This window comes from Danio rerio, chromosome 25 (genome assembly GCF_052040795.2).
Source record: "Danio rerio strain M-AB ecotype USA chromosome 25, GRCz13ab, whole genome shotgun sequence".
Taxonomy (NCBI): Eukaryota; Metazoa; Chordata; class Actinopteri; order Cypriniformes; family Danionidae; genus Danio; species Danio rerio.
The window spans coordinates 38,664,952-38,685,493 of NC_141045.1; the positions used below are offsets into that span (position 1 = coordinate 38,664,952).

The 20,542-nt window shown below is 40.5% G+C and overlaps 5 protein-coding genes across 33 annotated transcripts in view; 2 read left to right on the plus strand and 3 right to left on the minus strand.

Moving 5' to 3' along the window:
* gpia (glucose-6-phosphate isomerase a) overlaps positions 1–20,542 on the plus strand; it is a 204,083-nt gene that overhangs the window by 102,874 nt on the left and 80,667 nt on the right. The gene's annotated exons all lie outside the window — the stretch shown is intronic.
* The window catches only part of mphosph6 (M-phase phosphoprotein 6), a 365,183-nt gene that overhangs the window by 62,089 nt on the left and 282,552 nt on the right, over positions 1–20,542 (minus strand). The gene's annotated exons all lie outside the window — the stretch shown is intronic.
* rpgrip1l (RPGRIP1 like) overlaps positions 1–20,542 on the plus strand; it is a 135,700-nt gene that overhangs the window by 56,297 nt on the left and 58,861 nt on the right. The gene's annotated exons all lie outside the window — the stretch shown is intronic.
* snx20 (sorting nexin 20) overlaps positions 1–20,542 on the minus strand; it is a 677,202-nt gene that overhangs the window by 55,793 nt on the left and 600,867 nt on the right. The gene's annotated exons all lie outside the window — the stretch shown is intronic.
* Positions 2,031–20,542, minus strand: part of rbl2 (retinoblastoma-like 2 (p130)) — a 32,405-nt gene continuing 13,893 nt past the window's right edge. For 2 of the 29 annotated variants that reach the window (XR_015526760.1, XR_015526776.1), the window contains 18 exons: positions 19,506–19,570; positions 18,891–19,056; positions 18,653–18,816; positions 16,237–16,349; positions 13,909–14,012; positions 13,699–13,836; positions 13,320–13,484; positions 11,932–12,034; positions 11,604–11,834; positions 9,902–10,158; positions 9,294–9,470; positions 8,837–8,908; positions 8,652–8,754; positions 6,891–7,105; positions 6,510–6,677; positions 5,343–6,433; positions 3,667–5,026; positions 2,031–3,626 (listed from right to left, as the gene is read on the minus strand). Coding sequence is in view for 4 of the 29 variants with exons in the window: in XM_087312615.1 (XP_087168741.1) it covers positions 6,260–6,433; positions 6,510–6,677; positions 6,891–7,105; positions 8,652–8,754; positions 8,837–8,908; positions 9,294–9,470; positions 9,902–10,158; positions 11,604–11,834; positions 11,932–12,034; positions 13,320–13,484; positions 13,699–13,836; positions 13,909–14,012; positions 16,237–16,349; positions 18,653–18,816; positions 18,891–19,056; positions 19,506–19,570 (2,415 nt within the window). In the remaining 25 variants the exon portion in view is untranslated. Of the gene's footprint in view, positions 6,434–6,509; positions 6,678–6,890; positions 7,106–8,651; positions 8,755–8,836; positions 8,909–9,293; positions 9,471–9,901; positions 10,159–11,603; positions 11,835–11,931; positions 12,035–13,319; positions 13,485–13,698; positions 13,837–13,908; positions 14,013–16,236; positions 16,350–18,652; positions 18,817–18,890; positions 19,057–19,505; positions 19,571–20,542 lie in introns of all 29 variants that reach the window. The other 27 variants (XR_015526768.1, XR_015526780.1, XR_015526761.1 and 24 more) reach the window with 19 other exon arrangements.

Genomic DNA, 20,542 nt, shown 5'->3' on the forward strand with positions numbered 1-20,542 from the left:
ATTTTGAGTCTTAATTTGGCCATTATTTTCTCTGTGTTTCAGCTAAGGGAATGATTTTTGCTGACAAATCTTTGACATGTATTTTGAGAAAATGCTTTGAAGTAATCATAAAAAAGCTCAACGATACACTCTGGGCAAATTGACTCCCCTTTTGTTCTGTTCAGGATGAAAACGTCCACAGAATTAAACTGCTGTGAAAATGCATCAGATTAATTCTTTTTCAATACTTTTGCTTAAATCTGCTAATCAACCTCAGCCCTGATCAAAATGACTAAATTGTTGTCGGTGCCAGTGGTGTAGTGGTTAGTGCGTTGACACATGCACTCCTGTGCTCACGGCTCACGTAGTTCGATTCCCGCCTCGCAATCCTCCTGTCCTTTTCCTCTCTCTGCTCCTCATGCTTTCCTGTCAATGCTCTATACTTTCCTATCCATTAAAGGTGAAAACCTCCTATATATATATACTTATATATATACTTATATATATATAAATACTTCTCGATTGTTTAAAAAATTACAGGATTTTAGATTTAAGTATTTATTAATTTATACACACAAACATTTCCTTTGAATTACAGCAAATGTTTTTATACATGGTCTTATATATATTTAACTTTATTTCAGCGTTCATATTTAAGTTTGTTTTGATTAAAAACACATTCATAACAAATTTGTTTTTGCTTTTAATCTACTATTTTTACTGTTATTATGTAATTTGGTATTGAAATATGTATTTATTTAATAAATAATATTTTTAACCATTTTAATTTGCTTCTTTATTTCAGTTTTAATATTTTTTAATTGAAAAAACACTTTCAACTGTTTTTTTTTATTTATTTATTATTATTTTTTTTACTTTTTTTAACTTTTTTTTTTACTTTTTCTACTATTTTTGCGATAATTTATTATTTATATAATGTGGCTTAAAATATGTATTATTCTTAAATAAATAGTTATTTTTTAACAATTTTAATTATTCATCTACTATTAGAAAAGCAATCAATCTGATGCATTTTTGCAGCAGTTTACATAATTCAGTGGATGTTGTCATCTTGAACATAACAAAAGGTTATAGTAAATTTGAACAGTGCACAAGGGTTCATTTGTAGATTAAGCATTGTTATTAAGTATATTAGGTATACATTATTGTTGTGATTTAATATATGAAGTATTTAAATAGTAGATGAATGATTTAAATGGATAGTAGTAACTATTTATTTAAGAATTATACATATTTTTAAGACAAGATGAGAGTAAAAGCAGTAGATAAAAAGTAAAAACAAAACCAGTCAAAAACCAGTTTTTTTGTAATAAAAATATTAAAAATAAAATAAAGAAGCAAATTAAAAAGGTTAAAAATAATTATTTATAAAAAAACACATTTCTAAGACAAATGACATAATAACAGTAAAAATAGTAGATAAAAAGTGTCAAAACTCAAATATTAAAGCTAAAATAAAGTAAAATATATATTAGACGAAATCTAAAAACATTTGCTGTAATTCAAAGGAAATGTTTGTGTATATAAATGAATAAATACTTCAATAATATATATATATATATAAATAGTTAATAAAATACCTAATTACAAATATTTGTTCTATGATTGGCTCAATGCAATCTGGCAGATATTTTTATTTCATTGTTTATCAATTGGCTCGGTGGTTAGCACTTTCGCCTCACAGCAAGAAGGTCGCTGGTTTGACTCCCATCTGGGCCAGTTGGCATTTCTGTGTGGAGTTTGCATGTTCTCCCTGTGGGTTTACTCTGGGCACTCTGGTTTCCCACACAGTCCAAACACATGTGCTATGGGGGAATTGATAAACTAAATTGGATGTAGTGTATAAGTGTGTGTGTGTGTGTGTGTGTGTGGGTGGGTGTGTGTGTGTGGGTGTTTCCCAGTACTGGGTTACAGCTGGAAGGGCATCCACTGTGTAAAACATATGCTGGTTCATTCCTCTGTGGTGACCCCTGATGAATAAAGGCACTAAGCCGATGGAAGATGAATGTTTATCAATATATCAGACTTGGTTGCAGCTTGTTGTAGCATACTTTTTTATTTATTAATGTCGGATCTTAATTTAATGCTGGGTTAAAATCTGTAAAGCACAGATGATCAGGAAAGGCAGAAGGAAAGAAGGCACTTACAACAAACACGACATCAGTCAGAAATGAGCAAATGAGCAGAATACACTGAATAAAACACATCAAATACATGCAGAACTACATGGCAAAATAAATAAAGTCAAGCACACGTCTACAGTTATCATGACTGAAACCTGATGTTATTCGCCTTCCTAACTAAGGTTAGAAAAATAGCATAAATATATAAACCATACGAGACGGTACATCCACAGACACGTACATCTTTCAGCGCTATACATATAAAACTCTTTATGAAAAATAACTCTTTATAAACACGCCTGGTAAACTCGGAGCAAGATTCGCCAACGTTTTAAGTGCTTCAAAATCTCCTTCAGTTTCATGACACGTCTACAAAATACTCCTGTTTCAGCTTCAAAATATATCTGCGCTCATTTCATTGGTTGATCAGTTTGATTGTGATTAATTAGATGGTCTTTTTGTAGCTAATCGGTTCATTTCACACAGGAATATTTCACCCAAAAACCTGCTGTTGTTTTTTTTGCTAACCCACATGCAACCTATTTTTGTATTTTGATTAACCTTCATACAACTGCTATGTAAAATATCAAGACCGGCTATAATTTAATTTAATTGCTGTATCAAATATCGCTAGCAATTAGCTAAATCAAGTAAACGAATCAGTAAAATGTGGCCAACGACTTAACTAAAACAAAGGAATGAATCAGTAACTTGTGTCAATGATTCACTTAAAACAAAGGAATGAATCAGTAACGTGTGTCAATGATTCACTTAAAACTAAGAAATGAATCAGTAACGTGTGTCAATGATTCACTTAAAACAAAGGAATGAATCTGTAACGTGTCAATGATTCAGTTAAAACAAAGGAACGAATCAGTAACGTGTAATGATTCACTTAATATAAAAGAGCGAATCAGTAACGTGTCAATGATTCACTTGAAATAAAGGAATGAATCAGTAACATGTGTCAATGATTCACTTAAAATAAATGAACGAATCAGTAACGTGTGTAAATGATTCACTTAAAATAAAAGAACGAATCTGTAATGAGTCAATGAGTCACTTAAAATAATGGAACGAATCAGTAAAAGTGTCAATTATTTACTTAAAATAAAGGAACGAATCAGTAAAAATGTGTCAATGATTCACCTTAAATGAATGAATCAGTAGAAATGTGTCAATTAGACTAAAACAAAGGAACGAATCAGTAAAATATGTCAATGATCCACTTAAAATAAATTAACAAATTAGTAAAATGTCAATGATTCACTTAACATAAATTAATGAACCAACAACCAATGAACCAATGAAACAGTGAAACTTTCAATGATTTACTTAAATTAAGGAAACGAACCAGTAAACAAATTGATTCACTTAAAATAAATTACTGAATCAGTATAAATGTGTTAATGATTTTCCTAAAACAAGGAACAAATCAGTAAAATGTGTCAATGATTCATTTAAAATAAAGTAACGAATCAGTAAAAATGTGTCAGTGATTCACTTAAACTAATGAATCAGTAAAAATGTGTCAGTGATTCACTTAAACTAATGAATCAGTAAAAATGTGTCAATGATTCACTTAAAATAAATTAACAAATCTGTAAAATTGTATCAATGGTTGTGTTACCTTGGCGAGGATTTATTGAATACTAATTAAAGAATCAGTACATTTCTAGAGTTTATCGTAAATTTGAGAAAGAATCAGAACAGCACTCTACAGTTTGTTGTAAAGCAAGAGAATAAAGTTTTTTTTGTAAAATAGGAGAATAAATCGCTACTATTTTCAGTAGTTTAACTTAAAATGAGAAAATGAATCAGTACAATGTTCTATATTTGACTGTAAATTTATAAATTAATCAGTACTATGTACTACAATTTAGCTTAAAGTCAGAGAATGAATCAGTATGATTTTTTACATTTTACCATAAAACAAGAAATGAATTGGTATGTATCTTTTATTTTGCATATCTATAGTTTTACGTTAAACAAGAATACGAATCGGCGCGTTTGTCATTTTGCATAAAAAAGAAAACGATTCAGTACGTTTCTATGGTTTTACGTAAAACAAGAAAACGAATCGGTGCGTTTCTATGGTTTTATAAAAAAAGATTCAGTACATATCTATGGTTTTAAGTAAAAAAAGAAACGAATTAGTATGTTTCTGTCATTTTACATAAAACAAGAAAATGTATTAGTATGTTTCTATAGTTTTACTTAAAACAAGAATACGAATCAGTACAACATTCTACAGTTTGATTAAAACAACAAAATCAATGCTCCATAGTTTAGCATAAAATGAGTGAATGACAGTACAAGGTTCTACTTTTTCTGTGTTATACTAATTTACTATAAATACTAAATTAATTCACGTTCTTTCTGATTTATTATCTATTTTTGTCGGTTACTTGTAATGTGTGGGTCTCTATAGGATATTTAAAAGTTTATTTTTTTATTTTTTGTGTAAATATTTCAATTGCTTGTTGGTAGATGGCTTTGGGTGAAAGACTCCTGTCAAGTAGTCGAGTAGAGTTTAAAGAGTTGTGGCAAGAAATAATTCAAGATATCGATTCGGAGGTTTTCAAAATGCGTCAGTATTCTCTCTTGAATCTATTCTGATTACAGCAGATGGTGCTCTAATCTAGTTTGTAAACAGCCAATGGCGCTCTAGGCTAGATTTCAAACAGCAGATGGCGCTCTAGGCTAGTTGACAGCAGATGGCGCTCTAGGCTAGTTTTTAAACAGCAGATGGCGCTCTAGGCTAGTTTTTAAACAGCAGATGGCGCTCTAGGCTAGTTGACAGCAGATGGCGCTCTAGGCTAGTTTTTAAACTGCAGATGGCGCTCTAGGCTAGTTTTTAAACAGCAGATGGCGCTCTAGGCTAGTTAACAGCAGATGGCGCTCTAGGCTAGTTGACAGCAGATGGCGCTCTAGGCTAGTTTTTAAACTGCAGATGGCGCTCTAGGCTAGTTGACAGCAGATGGCGCTCTAGGCTAGTTTTTAAACTGCAGATGGCGCTCTAGGCTAGTTGACAGCAGATGGCGCTCTAGGCTAGTTGACAGCAGATGGCGCTCTAGGCTAGTTTTTAAACTGCAGATGGCGCTCTAGGCTAGTTTTTAAACAGCAGATGGCGCTCTAGGCTAGTTAACAGCAGATGGCGCTCTAGGCTAGTTGACAGCAGATGGCGCTCTAGGCTAGTTTTTAAACTGCAGATGGCGCTCTAGGCTAGTTGACAGCAGATGGCGCTCTAGGCTAGTTAACAGCAGATGGCGCTCTAGGCTAGTTGACAGCAGATGGCACTCTAGGCTAGTTTTTAAACAGGAGATGGCGCTCTAGGCTAGTTTTTAAACAGCAGATGGCGCTCTAGGCTAGTTGACAGCAGATGGCGCTTTAGGCTAGTTTTTAAACAGCAGATGCTGCTCTAGGCTAGTTTTTAACAGCAGGTGGTGATCTAGGCTAGTTTTACAAGCAGATGGCGCTCTAGGCTATGTTTTACCAGCAGACAGCGCTCTAGACTAGAGATTAACGGCAAATGGTGCTGTAAGTTAGTTTGTACCCATATACTGAAATGCTCTAGTGTAAGCATATCCTTAAAAAAACGAGGAAGAGTGGCTACGGCTGAATGATATAAGTCAGATTTTGTGTCATGAGAGATTGATGTAAACACATCTCACTATAAACACTTATAATTTGCTTAAACCTTTCCTAACTATTGATGATCGTTTTAGGTTCAATTGGTATCTGTAATGCATTGGTTGCAAGCAGAATACTGCTGTTAGTAAAGCATACAGCGCCATCTGCTGTTAAAAACTAAGCTCAGAATTTATTCAAGGGAGAATTGAGGTCCATTTTGAAAATCTAGAAGATGCAGAATCAGGTTGTGTTATCAAAAGTACTGACCATGATACCAATTAGTACTGAAAGTGTATGTATCTCTGTAAGTGTAATCTTTGTAAGTGCTCCGTGCTTAAGCGATGATCATTGTAGCCAATCACAGTCATATCTGTTGAGCGCATGAACACATTGGCCAATCAGAGGAGTTTAAGAAGCCGTTGATCAGCATTCAGATGTGAAGTCACAGTGCCAAATGGTATCGCGGTCAGCACTTTTGACCTCATACGCTTGTTTGTTATGGATCAGTGTGAGGAGCTGCGGTCATTAGCCACGTCCTGCAGGCGTCTGAGCAGCGCCGTCTGGTTCTCCTGACACAGTCTTTTAGCAGGAGACTGCTGCTCTTCCTCCAGAGCGATGCTGCGCTTCTTGGTGGGCGTCTCGCCGGTTCGGATCATGGTGTTGATCTCTCGGAGCCGCTGTTGGATGAAGTCATGATGCTTTTTAGTGAATCTGAACATAAACAAGTTTTTTACAGGAAAGATTTGCTCTTACGTGTGACGGGCTGGAGCTGACGTAGTAGAAGATTTTGTCTCGTGGAGATATGGGGCTGCCGGTCTTGTGCGGAGAGATGTAGATGGAGTGATTGTGGGAAAGGAGGACGCGGCGTGGAGAGCCGATGCGCAGCGACGGATACGGACAGAGCGGAGGAGTTTCAGCCTGCTGACACACAAACGCAAGAGTTATTTTAGACTTTCTGAAGAAATTGTCTATTTTAATCATCGTCAAATGAGAAAAATAATCACTACAACGTTAAATACAGTGGAATTAAAACAATAGAATGAATGAGGACAACACAAACATGAAACTGTACAACATTTGAGGACACTGATCAGTCTTCAGTCTTGAGACCGCAGCAATGCAGACAGTAGTTACCCCATTTTTGGGCGAGTTGCTGGAGTAGCGCAGAGCGAAGGGTTTGATCTGTTTGATGTAGACGTGGTTGTAGAAGCGGATGAGGTCCCCCCGCTCCTCCTCCTGCTCCTGGGGCCCTCCCGGTGCCCGGGTCGGGGTGGATGGAGCGCTGCTAGGCTGGGGAATGGGCAGCGTACTGCTGGAGCGCATGGACACAGGACTGCTCTCACCGCTTGCTGTAAAGCAGGAATAAAACATGAAATTGTGTATAGCGCTGGGTGATTAATTAAAGTTGGTTATTATGCATATTTTGCTTGCTAGGTTAAAACGGTTGACTTGAAACTTTATTATGAAGCTTATTATCATATCTTCTCTTATTAACAAAGTGAAACTTGACAACAACAGATCCTAAAAATGTCGTAACATAGATTAGCCTTATATATTGTAGGCGAAGGTCAATTTCTTGCACTTTTTGTCAGTAAAATCGGTACAAATTTTAGATTTTTAGTCGTAGTTCACTTATAAGCTACTCAAAAATCAGTTTCAACACTCAAACCTTTTTCTTATCTCATTTTCGTCTGCTTATCTGGGGTCTTAGGAGAGAAGTCCAGACTTCCCTCTCCCCAGACACTCCCTCCAGCTCCTCTGGGAGAATCCCGAGGTGTTCCCAGGCCAGCCGAGAGACATAGTCCCTCTAGCGTGTCCTGGGTTTTCCCCGAGATATTCTCTCGATGGGACATGCCTGTAACACCTCCCTAGGTAGGCGTCCAGGAGGCATCCGAAACAGACGCCAGAGCCACCTCAGCTGACTTCTCTCGATGTGGAGGAGCAGCGGCTCTACTCCGAGCTCCTCCTGGGTGACAGAGCTCCTCACCCTATCAATAAGAGTGCGCCCTGCCACCCTGTGAAGGAAACAAATTTCGGCCGCTTGTATCTGAGATCTTGTTCTTTTGGTCATGACGCAAAACTCATGACCATAGGGGACAGTAGGAGCATAGATTGACCAGTAAATCAAGAGCTTTGCCTTTCGGCTTAGCTCCTTCTTTACCACAATGGACCGGTACATCGACCGCATTACTGTTGCACCAATCCGCAATATCATGCTCCATCCTTCCCTCACTCATGAACAAAACCCCAAAATACTTGAACTCTACCTGGGGTAAGGGGTTTCCTCCAACCTGGAGGAAATATATGAGAGCGTCTTCAGATGGCCGATCACACAACAGTGCTGTCCTGACGAGATGTGCATTACAAAGATTTGTTTAAGCCTTATTAAGAGGGCTAATCTCGACAAAAACAAAATCTTATCAGTGTCATAACAAAGAATTCTTAATTAACGCCTTAAATAATGTAGTTGATGGCAAGCATCAAGGGTTTATTGATTATGTCTGCCAAATGTAGGTATATATGTTCTTTACATTTAAACAGACAGTCTCTAATGTCTCAATGTTTTCAAGGCGACCTCTAATAAACAGACGATTCTCACGCTCTGCATAATATCACTCCGCCTGGTGCAGGCATGGTACAGCAGCACAGTTTCTTGACTATTACGCCAGAATGAGAGTATAGTTCCTAGCAATATTTACCTGGAAAATAGTCGTTTTTTTATTTTACGTCTTATTATACGATGTAACCACAGAATACTCCAGCTTTAAAAACGAAAATGTAAGTCCCTTTAAGTCAGAGTCCAGACTGAAGTACTACAACACAATAATATAACAGTAAATGGCAGAATTCAGTACAACACTCATGCTGTGAAAGGCTCAGTGAAATGTGTGTCACCTTGTTCTTGTGCTCCCTCAGTGGGTGAGCTCTGTCTGTGGGTGTTTTCAGTGTTTCCAGAGTGCCGTCTCTTTCTCCCAGAGATCAGCACACTTCTGTACACCTGAGATAGGAGTGTCGTCTCCATTAATAAAACAGTCTCATCAGCATCTTTAATGCTGCTTTACACACAGACTGAAACTCACACTGCTGCTGGCCTGAGGCTGAGATCTGTAGCACTTCATGATGTTCTGGAACGACTTGTCCTCTTTCGTCACCTAAAAAATAGAGTCAGTGGTCATTTCGAGACTTTCTTCCTGGTATTCTTTATTATGTTAGTGCAAAACATGGCCAATTTAATGACATTTCCTTAAATTGCATTTAGTTATGCACTAATATAACAACTGAAACCGATAACCGATAATTAACCGATATTGATAAATAATAACCGATATATACTGTAAATACAAATCTTTATATGATTTTTTAAAGGGATTTACAAATTGCAATTGTAAAGTAGTTTAACCAACAGAAATAATGTTTATTTTCATTACTGGTCTGATAATGATTATATTACGAATGAGCATTTATCGGCCACTACCGATATGGAGGCCGATATATATCATGCATGGCTGCAGTAAATATTGTTTCGATGTGAAATACCTTAGTCATGACGTAGATGGCGCACATGAGGAGCTGGTCAAGATGTCGGTCCATCATGAGGTCGGTGCAGTGGACAAGGGAATACTCGAAACAGGTCCAGATCTTCCTGCGCAGATCCGCACTGATGTCCAGTTTCGCACACAAGTCTCTGAGACGCACACTAGCTAGATGATACACCTGATGGAGAAACAATGCTGCTTAATCATGTGAGTGAAAAGAAAGAAACCCTCGCCAACATGGGGAGAACATGCAAACTCCACACAGAAATACCAACTGACCCAGCTGGGACTCGAACTAGCGACCTTCTTGCTGTGAGGCAACAGTGCTAACCACTGTGCTACCATAATAATAATAAAGACAACGACTTTGCTTATTTACAGTTACTTTTATCTTCTCTATATAATCAAGTTCTGTCTATATAATATTCAGGGTCTGGACACTGTGGAGGCCACTTCATGACTGCTAGTGTTCAATCAGCAAGTTTCCTTCTAAATGTGATTCGATGAGATGCTTAAATATGGTCATTATGACATTGTTAAGACTTGTGCACTGTACTGCATACTTGTTAACTATGATAGAAGGTTTAACAAGCACAGATCTTACTGTACCTTGCGGAAGAACAGGCAGAGAGAGCCTGTTTTCTGGGCCCGTTTGGTGGGTGTTCCCTGCTGAGGTGTCTTTTTGTCCTGTTTGGGAGGGCTGGGGTTGTTTTGCACGGCGCCCATAGGTGTTGTTGTGAGCTGCTGAGTGGTCAGGGTGCCTGTCAGAGTCTGGGCACTGAGGGTTGGCAGAGTCGCTCCAGCCTGACTCGTCACACTCACTTGCACTGGGATAAATGTGATTCCTCCGCTCTCATTCGCTATTCCTGCGATCAGAGTCAGTGGAGATGTAAGCAATCTGAATTTACAATAATTAATCATTTATCTTAGCAAACAATAACATATTTAATAAACAATAACATAATAGAAAGAGTCCTCTGAAGCCCTCCACCTCCCCCAGCACCACTTGTCTAAGACTCAATACCAATTGATACACCCGTACCTGATATTGGAAAAGTATGCTGTTTACACCAGATGCGGAATGCGCGGATAAATTGCGCTATTTGCGCGTAAATAGACGCGTGAACATTTTGAGCTACTCGCTTCATTCGCCCTCAAATCCGCTTCATTCGCGCATCAAATTCACTTCAGAACAGACGTGGATTTACGTGATGGGCAGGGCTTCTGTCTCCCTGGTGAAAGTAGCTTCGTTGCTAAATGGCTAACATGGATTTTATTGAGAAAATAAAAGTGTTTATGTGCTTTATAAAGGCTGAAAAACAACATTGATATGTTCGGGGCCGTGTCTGAGTCCACTAGATGCTTTCAGAGGTGCACCCAGCTCTGTGAGCTCATAAACTCCAGAAACTTAACCTGGATGACGGAGGCTTTCAGCGGCGCTTCTGTTTGAGCCAAGCCCAGTTTGATGAACTGTTGTCGGTGTTGACTGGAGGATTTCCCCCGAGACCCCAACAACAGGCGCTACATAATAATCTCACCCAGGAGCGCAACTACACATTAACTGAGGGGTGTGTGGGTTCAAATTTATTTTATATATACTACATTTTAAAACAGGCAAGTGATAGTGCTACAATTTTCCATCAATATTCATTCATTCATTTTCTTGTCGGCGTAGTCTCTTTATTAATCCATGGTCGCCACAGCGGAATGAACCGCCAACTTATCCAGCAAGTTTTTACGCAGCGGATGCCCTTCCAGCTGCAACCCATCTCTGGGAAACATCCACACACACTATCACACACACACTCATACACTACGGACAATTTAGCGTACTCAATTCACCTGTACCGCATGTCTTTGGACTGTGGGGGAAACCGGAGCACCCGGAGGAAACCCACGCGAAGGCAGGGAGAACATGCAAACTCCACACAGAAACGCCAACTGAGCTGAGGTTCGAACCAGCGAACCAGCTTGACCAGCCTAGCCAGGCTGGGAGTCCAGCCAAAACCAGTTATGTCCAGCTTAAACCAGGCTTGTCAAGCTGGTTTTTGCTGGATTTAGCTGGTCATTTTCCAGCCTGACCAGCTAAGACCACGCTGGAAATGGCTGGAAACCAGCCTGGAAATGGCCAAAACCCCTCTAAATCCAGCCTACGCTGGTTTAAGCTGTTTTTTTCAGTAGGGAAAATAGCATTGTATAATCCTGATTGTACAGTTAATTTAATACAATTGATCTTTAATAAAGTGATGATATAATTGCTTGTGCCTGAATGATTTAAATGAATGTTTTGATTTTGTCGATAGTTTCGCACCTTGAACAGGTATGGTAACAGTCTGGCCGTTGTTCGCTGTGACAGTAGCTGTTGCCATCGTAACCACAGTCTGTCCGGCTGGGATGGAGCTGACTATAGACGGCGGTGCCACTTTGACAGGTGGAGCAGGTTCTGGCGTCGTGTCTCCATCCACAAAAAGACGACGAACTGCTGTGCCAGTAGGGGGAGAACTGTAGCGGTCGTGGAGAGATGTAGGGGACGGAGAAACTCCTGAGGGGAAGTGGCAGATGAATATTTTAGATGTGATTCAGTGAATGTTTATAGATATTATCTTGCGTTCAGTTCGCATTCAAGTACTGTAAATCACCTTTTCCTGCTCCCGCTGCGATGTTGCCGCTGAATTCAGTCTTGCTGCTGGGGGTGTTTGCGTTGCTTCCTGAACCGTCCTCCAGGTGTTGAGGTGGCATTACCTGTCAGACGCATATTCATATTTTAACCCTGGTTATTTTTTAGCCACATATTTGTAATGTGTCAAAACCATAGACTGTAAGTGAAGTGTATCTATAAACTAATTTGGAGAGGATCGCGTGCGAGTTCAAATCGGCACCATAGACATGTTCCTAGTAAGTAGTTATCTCTTAAGAGCGATCACTCTCTGTTCATTAGCTACTACAGCAGGGGAGTTCTCCAGATCTACCAGAGCTCAAACTCCCCTCTCGCCTTGCAAACGGGAGGGAGCCCCAGGCTCGAGGATCTTATGAGCTCAGGGGTCTCTCCTGGGACAGCATGGCAAACAAGCTTTATAATCAATCATCAGCTAAGTGTCAACTCTTGAAAAAATATGGACGTAGTGTCCGTGACGTCACTCATAGGTTTCTCAAGAGCACAAATGAAGCTACAATTGTACGGGGCCCACCATTGCCATACTGTCCGCATCACTCCGGGGTAACCAAAAATGGTCAAAGAGGTGGGGATTAGACAGAGCTAGAAATGCCTGTAGTTGAATCAGCTGGAAGGTGAGGTGCAGCGAGACCTCACTGTCACTCGAGTGGCCTTAATTATACAAAACTTTAGGGCTTAATATAAATGCAAATGGATGAGTTATAAACAAAATCACCTCCCTTACAGTCGTCATGAAAGGTAATATTAGCTATATACATCAAAATATTTTTTGCACCAGGCTGTAAACACCTTTATTTCTGCTGTAAAATTGGGAATTTTACCATTGAATTCAATAGAAATGTGCTCTGTTTTGTAGCCAGCCTCTAGTGGCCTTTCGATGAATTGCAGTTTCAGTTATTTCTGTATTAGCTTCACGAGGGAGAGCAGGAGGTCACCGCTTGGTCAAAATAAGTAAACTCTGGTTATATGCATGTACTTTTTTTCAGAATAACATCTCTTTAAAACAATAGGAATATCGACAAAGGAAAATTAAGAGCTGTTTAAAATGATTTAAGACATAACACATTATTTTAGTCAATTTAAAATTTTTTAATGCCTAAATTTTTTAAGACACGAGTCCCATGGGATGATGAAGACTACAACTCCCAAGATTCCACACTCAGTCACGCCATCATCACACTAGGCATCAGCCTATGCACTGTGCCTATAAACAGTAATTCACTGTCAACTTCTACAGAGCTGTATAAAAGGCATACTCTCAGTTCTCACTTAGGTATTTTCCTTTACAGTATTAATGTAGATTTTTTTTGAGGATGGTAAGCATCATGGGTCATAAGCAGGTATTGTTCTGACCTCCTGGCAGGCGGGAACACAGTTTTTGGCCTCTCTGATTCGCTCCCACAGCGGGGAGTTTCCTTTCCATGCCAAAGACTCCAGCACCTGCTCCTCGACATGGTTCAGATGTTTGACCACCTCCCGGAAAAGACTCTCCTCAGCTCGTACCAACACCTCGATCACCTTTGAACAAGATTAAAAGGCTTTTTTAAGCCATGGTGTAGTCAAAAATGAAAAAGTCTTTCCTTAGCATTTTTAAAAACATTCTCATTTACACCTGAACATTTTGAAAGTGATTTTCGTTTACACATATATCCGAGACCAGCAATAACACTGTATTACCCACACCCAGTAGTTGGTGCTGTATATTAAATAGTAGTCTCTCTCTATAATCTACCTTGTAAAAGTGATAAGCGGGGAGGTCAAAGATTTGCAGGACTCTGGGAAACTCTCCTGGTGGTCTATAGGAGAAGATGACGATCTCCAGACAGCAGGCGATCAGCGAGCGGTGAAACACATCCTGCTCCAGAACGCCCTGAGACACATGAGATGACACTCAGAGGACAGAACGAACTAAAGTCTGCAGGAAAATGGAGATGAAACCTACAGACAGGTCCACGTCTCCAAGACGTTTCTTCTCCTGGTTGATGATCACCTCCAGGGATTTATAGTAAAGTGCCTCTGCCAAGCAAAAATACTTCACTGCGATATCTGTAAAACACGACAGGCCCAAATAAGATGATGCAAGGGTTTAAACTGTGGAAACAAGGGGTTAGCTCACCCAGAAATTTCAATTATGTCATTAATTTCTCACCCTCAAGTTTATTCGTCTTCAGAACACTAATTAGGTTTACTTAATTTGATTGCAATGCAATACCGTGCACCTTTTGAAATTATTGCAAAAAGCGCAATACAAATAAATGTGAAATGAAGATATATTAGATCAAATCTGAGAGCTCCCTCATCCTACATAGACAGCAAAGGTCCCGGGACACTTAAAGGCCAGAAAAGGAAGCAAAAACATTGTGAAAACAGTCTATGTGCATTATATGAAGCTGCAAGAATGCCGCTAAAAAATGGTTTGCCAATGCTTCCACATCAGATCAGGGTGCGCATTTACTATGGACAGTGTGTACTCTACAGTACATACACTGCCTGACAAAAGTCTTGGTCCCAGTTGTAAGAGCGACGAATAATAACGTGACTTCGAGTTGATCATTTGGAAAAGTGGCAGAAGGTGGATTTTACTGATGAATCATCTGCTGATCTGCATCCCAGTCATCACCAATACTGCAGAAGACCTACTGGAACCCGCATGGAGCCAAGATTCTCAGAGAAATCCGTCAAGTTTGGTGAAGAAAAAGTCATGGTTTGGGGTTACACTCAGTATGGGGAGATCTGCAGAGTGGATGATCAACATCAACAGCCTGAGGTATCAAGACATCTGTGCTGCCCAGTACATTACAAACCACAGGAGAGGGACAATTCTCCAGCAGGATAGCGCTCCTCATACTTCAGCCTCCACATCAAAGCTCCTGAAAGCAAAGAAGGTCAAGCTGCTCCAGTATTGGCCAGCCCAGTCATTATTGAGCATGTCTGGGGTTAGACGGTGGAGGAGGAGATGTTGAAGATGAACCCATAGAATCTTGATGAATTCTGGGAGTCCTGCAAGTGATTTGAGTCATGTCAGAGATGTATGGATGCAGTCCTACAAGTAGAGGTCTGCATTAATGCATAAATTTCCGAATAAAGCGCGGGAGCGGTGGGTAACAGGTTTAATTTGGGACGGGAGCGGGCTGTCTAGCAATTTCGCTCCCGACTCCCGTGCGAGGACGCGTATGTATGTGTGTAAATGAAATAGCGCGATGCTGTGTTTAGCTTGTTTGTTGCTGTGTGTGTATGTATGTGTGTGTGCGCGCACGTGCGAATGAGAGAGAGCTTTGCCTGTGTGTGTGCTTGGTGCTTATGTATGTGTGTGTGTGTGTTTGTGTGTTAGTGCACGCGCGCGTGAATGAGATAGAGAGCTTTGCCTGTGTGTGTGCTTGGTGCTTGTGTGTGTGTGTGTTAGTGCGCGCGCGCACGAATGAGCAAGAGAGCTTTGTCTGTGTGTGTGTGCTTGGTGCTATGTGTGTGTGTGTGTTTATACAGTCAGCTTGTTATAGGCTGTCTGGACTCTTTATAGCTGCCCCCCCACCCCTACCGCTCTTTAGCGGGATCGGGCACGGCAGGTAGAAAACGGGGCGGGGCGGGCAGCGGGACAACAAATGCTTAATATAAGCAGGAGCGGTCGGGTTGGGGCTAAAACCTGGCGGGTGCGGGCGGGAGCGGGATTCAAAATTTAGTCCCGTGCAGATCTCTACCGCCAAGCTCAGACACAATATTCATTCTGTCTCCACTGCAGCAGGACTTTATATTCTATACTGGACATTATTTCTGTTCAGTGATGAGACTTTGGTCTAAGCAAAGTCAGACGTTACTGTCCTAATGACATCAGTCAAAATCAAGGCATGATCATATTTTATTTTGGCTAAATTTGGAGGCCTTCGCCTTTCATATAATACACTTCTGATACCAAATGATCAAATAGAAGTCAGGTTATTATTTGGTGTTCATAAAACTTGGATATGCAACAAGACTTGTAGTAAATGCACACACTGACCTCACCATGGGCAAACAAAGTCTTATTTACAGGGTTTTTCGGTGCACTAAGTTGTGATTATGAACCACTGAAGTCACATGGACTTATTTGATTATGTTTTTGGTTTGTTTTCTGCACTTTTAATTAATGAGGATCTCAGATTTCATCTAAAATATCTTCAGTTGTGTTCAGAAGATGAATGGACTGAGATGACATGATGGTGAGTGATTAACAACAGAATTTTACTAATCTTTAAGCTGTATATATGACTTATATATAAGTGTAAAGATTGTAAACCTCTCGCCAGGCTCTTGTTGTCGTCTCCGGTTCCCTCATAATTCTGAAGGAAAATCTCGGACATCTCCTTCAGTCTGGCTGCTACTGACTCTGTGGGGTCTCTTATGCAGGATCTGATTGTAAACAAAAATACCAGAGACTCGAGTGCACTTCACATATCACTGCATGCAGGTTAATCTCAGCTCAATGCATACACGACTTTGGCAAATACATCTGTTTGGAATATCTATAATCTAATGTTGTCTAAAGTGTCGAGTTTGGTACCAATCTGATGACCTCCACAGCCAATCACAGTCATTTCTGGTGAGTGTGTGAACACGATAACCAATCAGCGCTCAAATGTTAACAGGAAATGGACGTTTTTAAAATTTCAGTATCGATAAGTAGCAAACACGATACTTTTGATTACTACTATAATCTGAACACACTGAATTCACTTGCGTGACTTTTGACTGGAATCAGCGGCATTAAACCATCACAGATATATCAACATTTACCCCAAGACTGGTGGCTAATTAAAGGGAATCTATGATGCAAATCACCTTTTGTAAGCTGTTTGGACAGAACTGTGTGTAGTATAGTGTGTCCACAGTCATATTGGGGTGATATAAAGAAAATAGGATCTAAAATAGGATCTAAATCCCTCCCATTCTGAGGCCCACATTGTGTGTGACTCATCGTTGCCGAGAGGCTTGGATTAACTACACAACAAATACATCAAATAATCATTGGGAAAGTTCTTACTGTAGTAACGAAGATCTGCTTCAGTCTTGTCTGTCACTGTGCTGTTTATCTAAGTGAAGGCTACATGCATCAGAGAAATACTGAGAGATCTCTGTGGCTCTGACATGCTCGTGGAAATGGTGGTCAGGGAGAACCAGCTCATTTGCATTAAAGGCACAGGCAACAAAAACAGCTACAATGTCTTAACAGATCATTCATTCATTCATCTTCTTGTTGGCTTAGTCCCCTTATTAATCCATGGTCGCCACAGTGGAATGAACCGCCAACTTATCCAGCTAGTTTTTTACGTGGCGGATGCCCTTCCAGCCGCAACCCATCTCTGGGAAACATCCACACACACATACACTACGGACAATTTAGCCTACCCAATTCACCTGTACCACATGTCTTTGGACTGTGGGGGAAACCGGAGCAACCGGAGGAAACCCACATGAAGGCAGGGAGAACATGCAAACTCCACACAGAAACGCCAACTGAGCCGAGGTTCGAACCAGCGACCTTCTTGCTGTGAGGCGACAGCACTACCTACTGCGCCACTGCCTCGCCCTTAACAGATCAAACTGTTGGTGGGTATTTTAAGCGGAAACATTACACAAAAGACCAATTAAATCTTGAAAAGTGGTAAAATAGGTGCCCTTTAAAGTGAATCAGGTTTGTGGCTGGTCAGTATCTGCATGGGAAACCTATGATGAAGCCCACTCTGTGCTTTAAAGAGGTCATTGGGGGGCTCAATCTGTTGTCTGTTTGTGTCCTAAAGGCAGCAGGTGTGCCTGTTTTTTCCACCATTTGATCTATATTGTGTACATGTCTGCGTAGCTTTCAAAGTATACTCAACTGCAGAAGAACATGACAGATGTGTTTGACACATGCAAATTCTGTTCTTCTGGTTGAACGTTCACCTCGGGCCTTCACCTGAGACATTACAGGCGGCCGTACAGAGCATTTTTGACTGAAGTAAATAATTCTAGAAATTTTTTTTTTTCACACTAAGCTACTTGAAGTGCCTGAGCAAAGATCTACAGGAGTCAGGTTTGACTAACACTAAACACATTCGTATATATAACTGATAATGACTATAACTATGCTAATGTACAAAGAAAATAATGACAATATTGTGTCTTAAAGGGAAGCTCTTATGCAAAAAAAACACCTTTGTATGAGGTTTAAACACAGTTGTGTGTCAGCAGTGTGTGAATATAACACACTCATAATAGTCGAAATTAATTAATTGTACTTTTTATAAGACTTGATTAAAGCAGTCTGCAGAAACACTTTGATTGACATTCTCCCTTTGTATGATGTCATCAGAAGATAAAAGCCCCGCCCACTAGTGATCATCTCTCTCCCATGAGCATATTACATCAGTCTTGTTGTTGAATCTGCCACTATGCTGACACACAGGCATCTGTAGCTCCTCCCTCTTTTAAAAAGAGCACAGCCTCATTTGCATTTAAAGCGACAGTCACCAAAACGCCACACAATTAGGATCAAGCCTAAAAGGGTCAGTTTCAGAGAGATATAAAGCATTATTTGTGTGGGGTTTTAAGCTTAAACTTCACTACACACACTCTAGAGACATCAGAGATGTATTTTACATCTTGTTAACAGAGGCAAAATAGGTCTCCTTTAAGTGCGGATGATCTGCATCTTACTGACTAACTCGCAGGATTACCTGAATATATCTCTGAGTTTGACGCTGGGCCTGTATTTGAATCCCGTCAGCAGGGTGTGCAGTCGGCCCACACTCTGCATGGCGCTGGAAACAGGAGTCCCCACAATGCTCTCCGGCACGTACCTCCTGCCTGTCAATGGAGTGGACACTCTGAGGGCAGACGCCTGTGAAACAGACACATCCACTCATAAGCATGACTCCATTTCCGGTGTATTCATTTGGTAATGTTTGCACGTGCCGTCATCGAGTTCTGCAGTGGGTTGTTCGCTCTGTCCTGGTTCTCTATCCCTTCGTAAGGTCCTGGTGTGCCGATGTCTTCTCTAGCTCCATCTCCCAGAAATATTCGCTCATCCAGAGAACCGGATGATAGGACATGTTCTTCATACACACGGTTCAGAGACGCCCTGAGGAAAGATCAGTTCACAAGGTCACACTCACAGATATTTGACTGAATAGAATATGCGTATTTGGCGTGCTGTCCGGGGAGAGGGCTCTGAGCTCGGGAAGACACCCTAACTTGTGTTATTCCAGTTATCAGGATAAAGAGAGATAGGGTCTGAGCGCACCCGGCACCAGAACACTCCCCCCTCAGATTTTAATAGGTTTAATAGTGTGGAGTTGGGGTGGTGGAGGGACGCTGAAGTCGAGAGAAAATAGAGGTATGACGCGTTTGACTATTTCTAGAGGTTTGCTCTTGAGCTGATTGGATAATAGAGTGATTGTGTGTGTGATGAATAAGCCTCGTCAAAGACTGATCGTGCTCATCCCGAAATGAGTTTATAAAACATCACATTGTAAACGTCTGGAGAAATGTTGGAGGTGTTTATGAGGAGTGTTTAATGTTGATGCTTACAGACTGTCACCGAAATTCACTGGCTCCAAAAATCCTGTCAGCGTGTCCTCCTTTCCTTTCAGAATCTGCGGGAGAGGAGATAAGGCTCATTTTGAGGACACATTTCATTGCCACCTGGTGGCTATTCATGGTATTGTTCCCAAAAAATATCTCCATTTAAATAATAATTAAAAAAAAAATCTTTTATTTGCACAACGATGGCAGTTTTGAAGCTTGTAAATCACATTTAAATAGTAGGTCCCGGGAGTCTCCCATATCCCGCCACACTCCCGTTTTGTTATATCTCCCGGAAAACTCCGGAATTTCACCCCCCACCCCCAGTTCCTTAGCTTTTTGGTACAGTCTCCAACTCAACCCCCACCCGCTGCCCTCCCTGGTCTCTAATTTGTTACTTAGACCACCACCATGACACTCAATCCCCCAAATTCCCCCGGTCTCTTGGAAATTAAACTGTTATTAAAGGGTTATGAAACACCAGAACACATGTGTTGAGCTGTTGACAGTGGTATATGTGTCCCACACTGCTAAAAACACTATTAGGACACCTATATTTCACTATAAAGTGTAAACTGGTTGTTTTTGCGTTATTTCAAGCAAATTCGTACTTCCGGTTTGAAAGAATTTTTGAAGCTGCGTCACGGTCATGAGATAATAGCGTGTATTCCAGCGTGCAGACTGGACGTCTGTGCCAGAGTGTGTCTTATTACGTCTTACAGTGTGCTGCATTAATGCATGAGTAAGGCTTGGTTCAAACCAATCAGCGCGCTCCATTGTGCAACTTCATTAATATTCATTACTGTAACAGTGCTTAGACGACAGACGTTGTGTTGGCAAAACAAGCGTGAAGTGTTGCTTTTATAGTTTGCTGCAGTGAAGTTTTGTTTTCATTTTCTCTCTGTGAGAGCGCAGCTGGAGTCACGTGTGGATTAACAGTGTACGCGACGCTCGACAACAATAACTTACGTGTCTAAGGAGGATTATTGTTTACCTGAGAGCTGTTCTCATCTGCAAACGCTGAGATCCGGATTCGCTTGTAG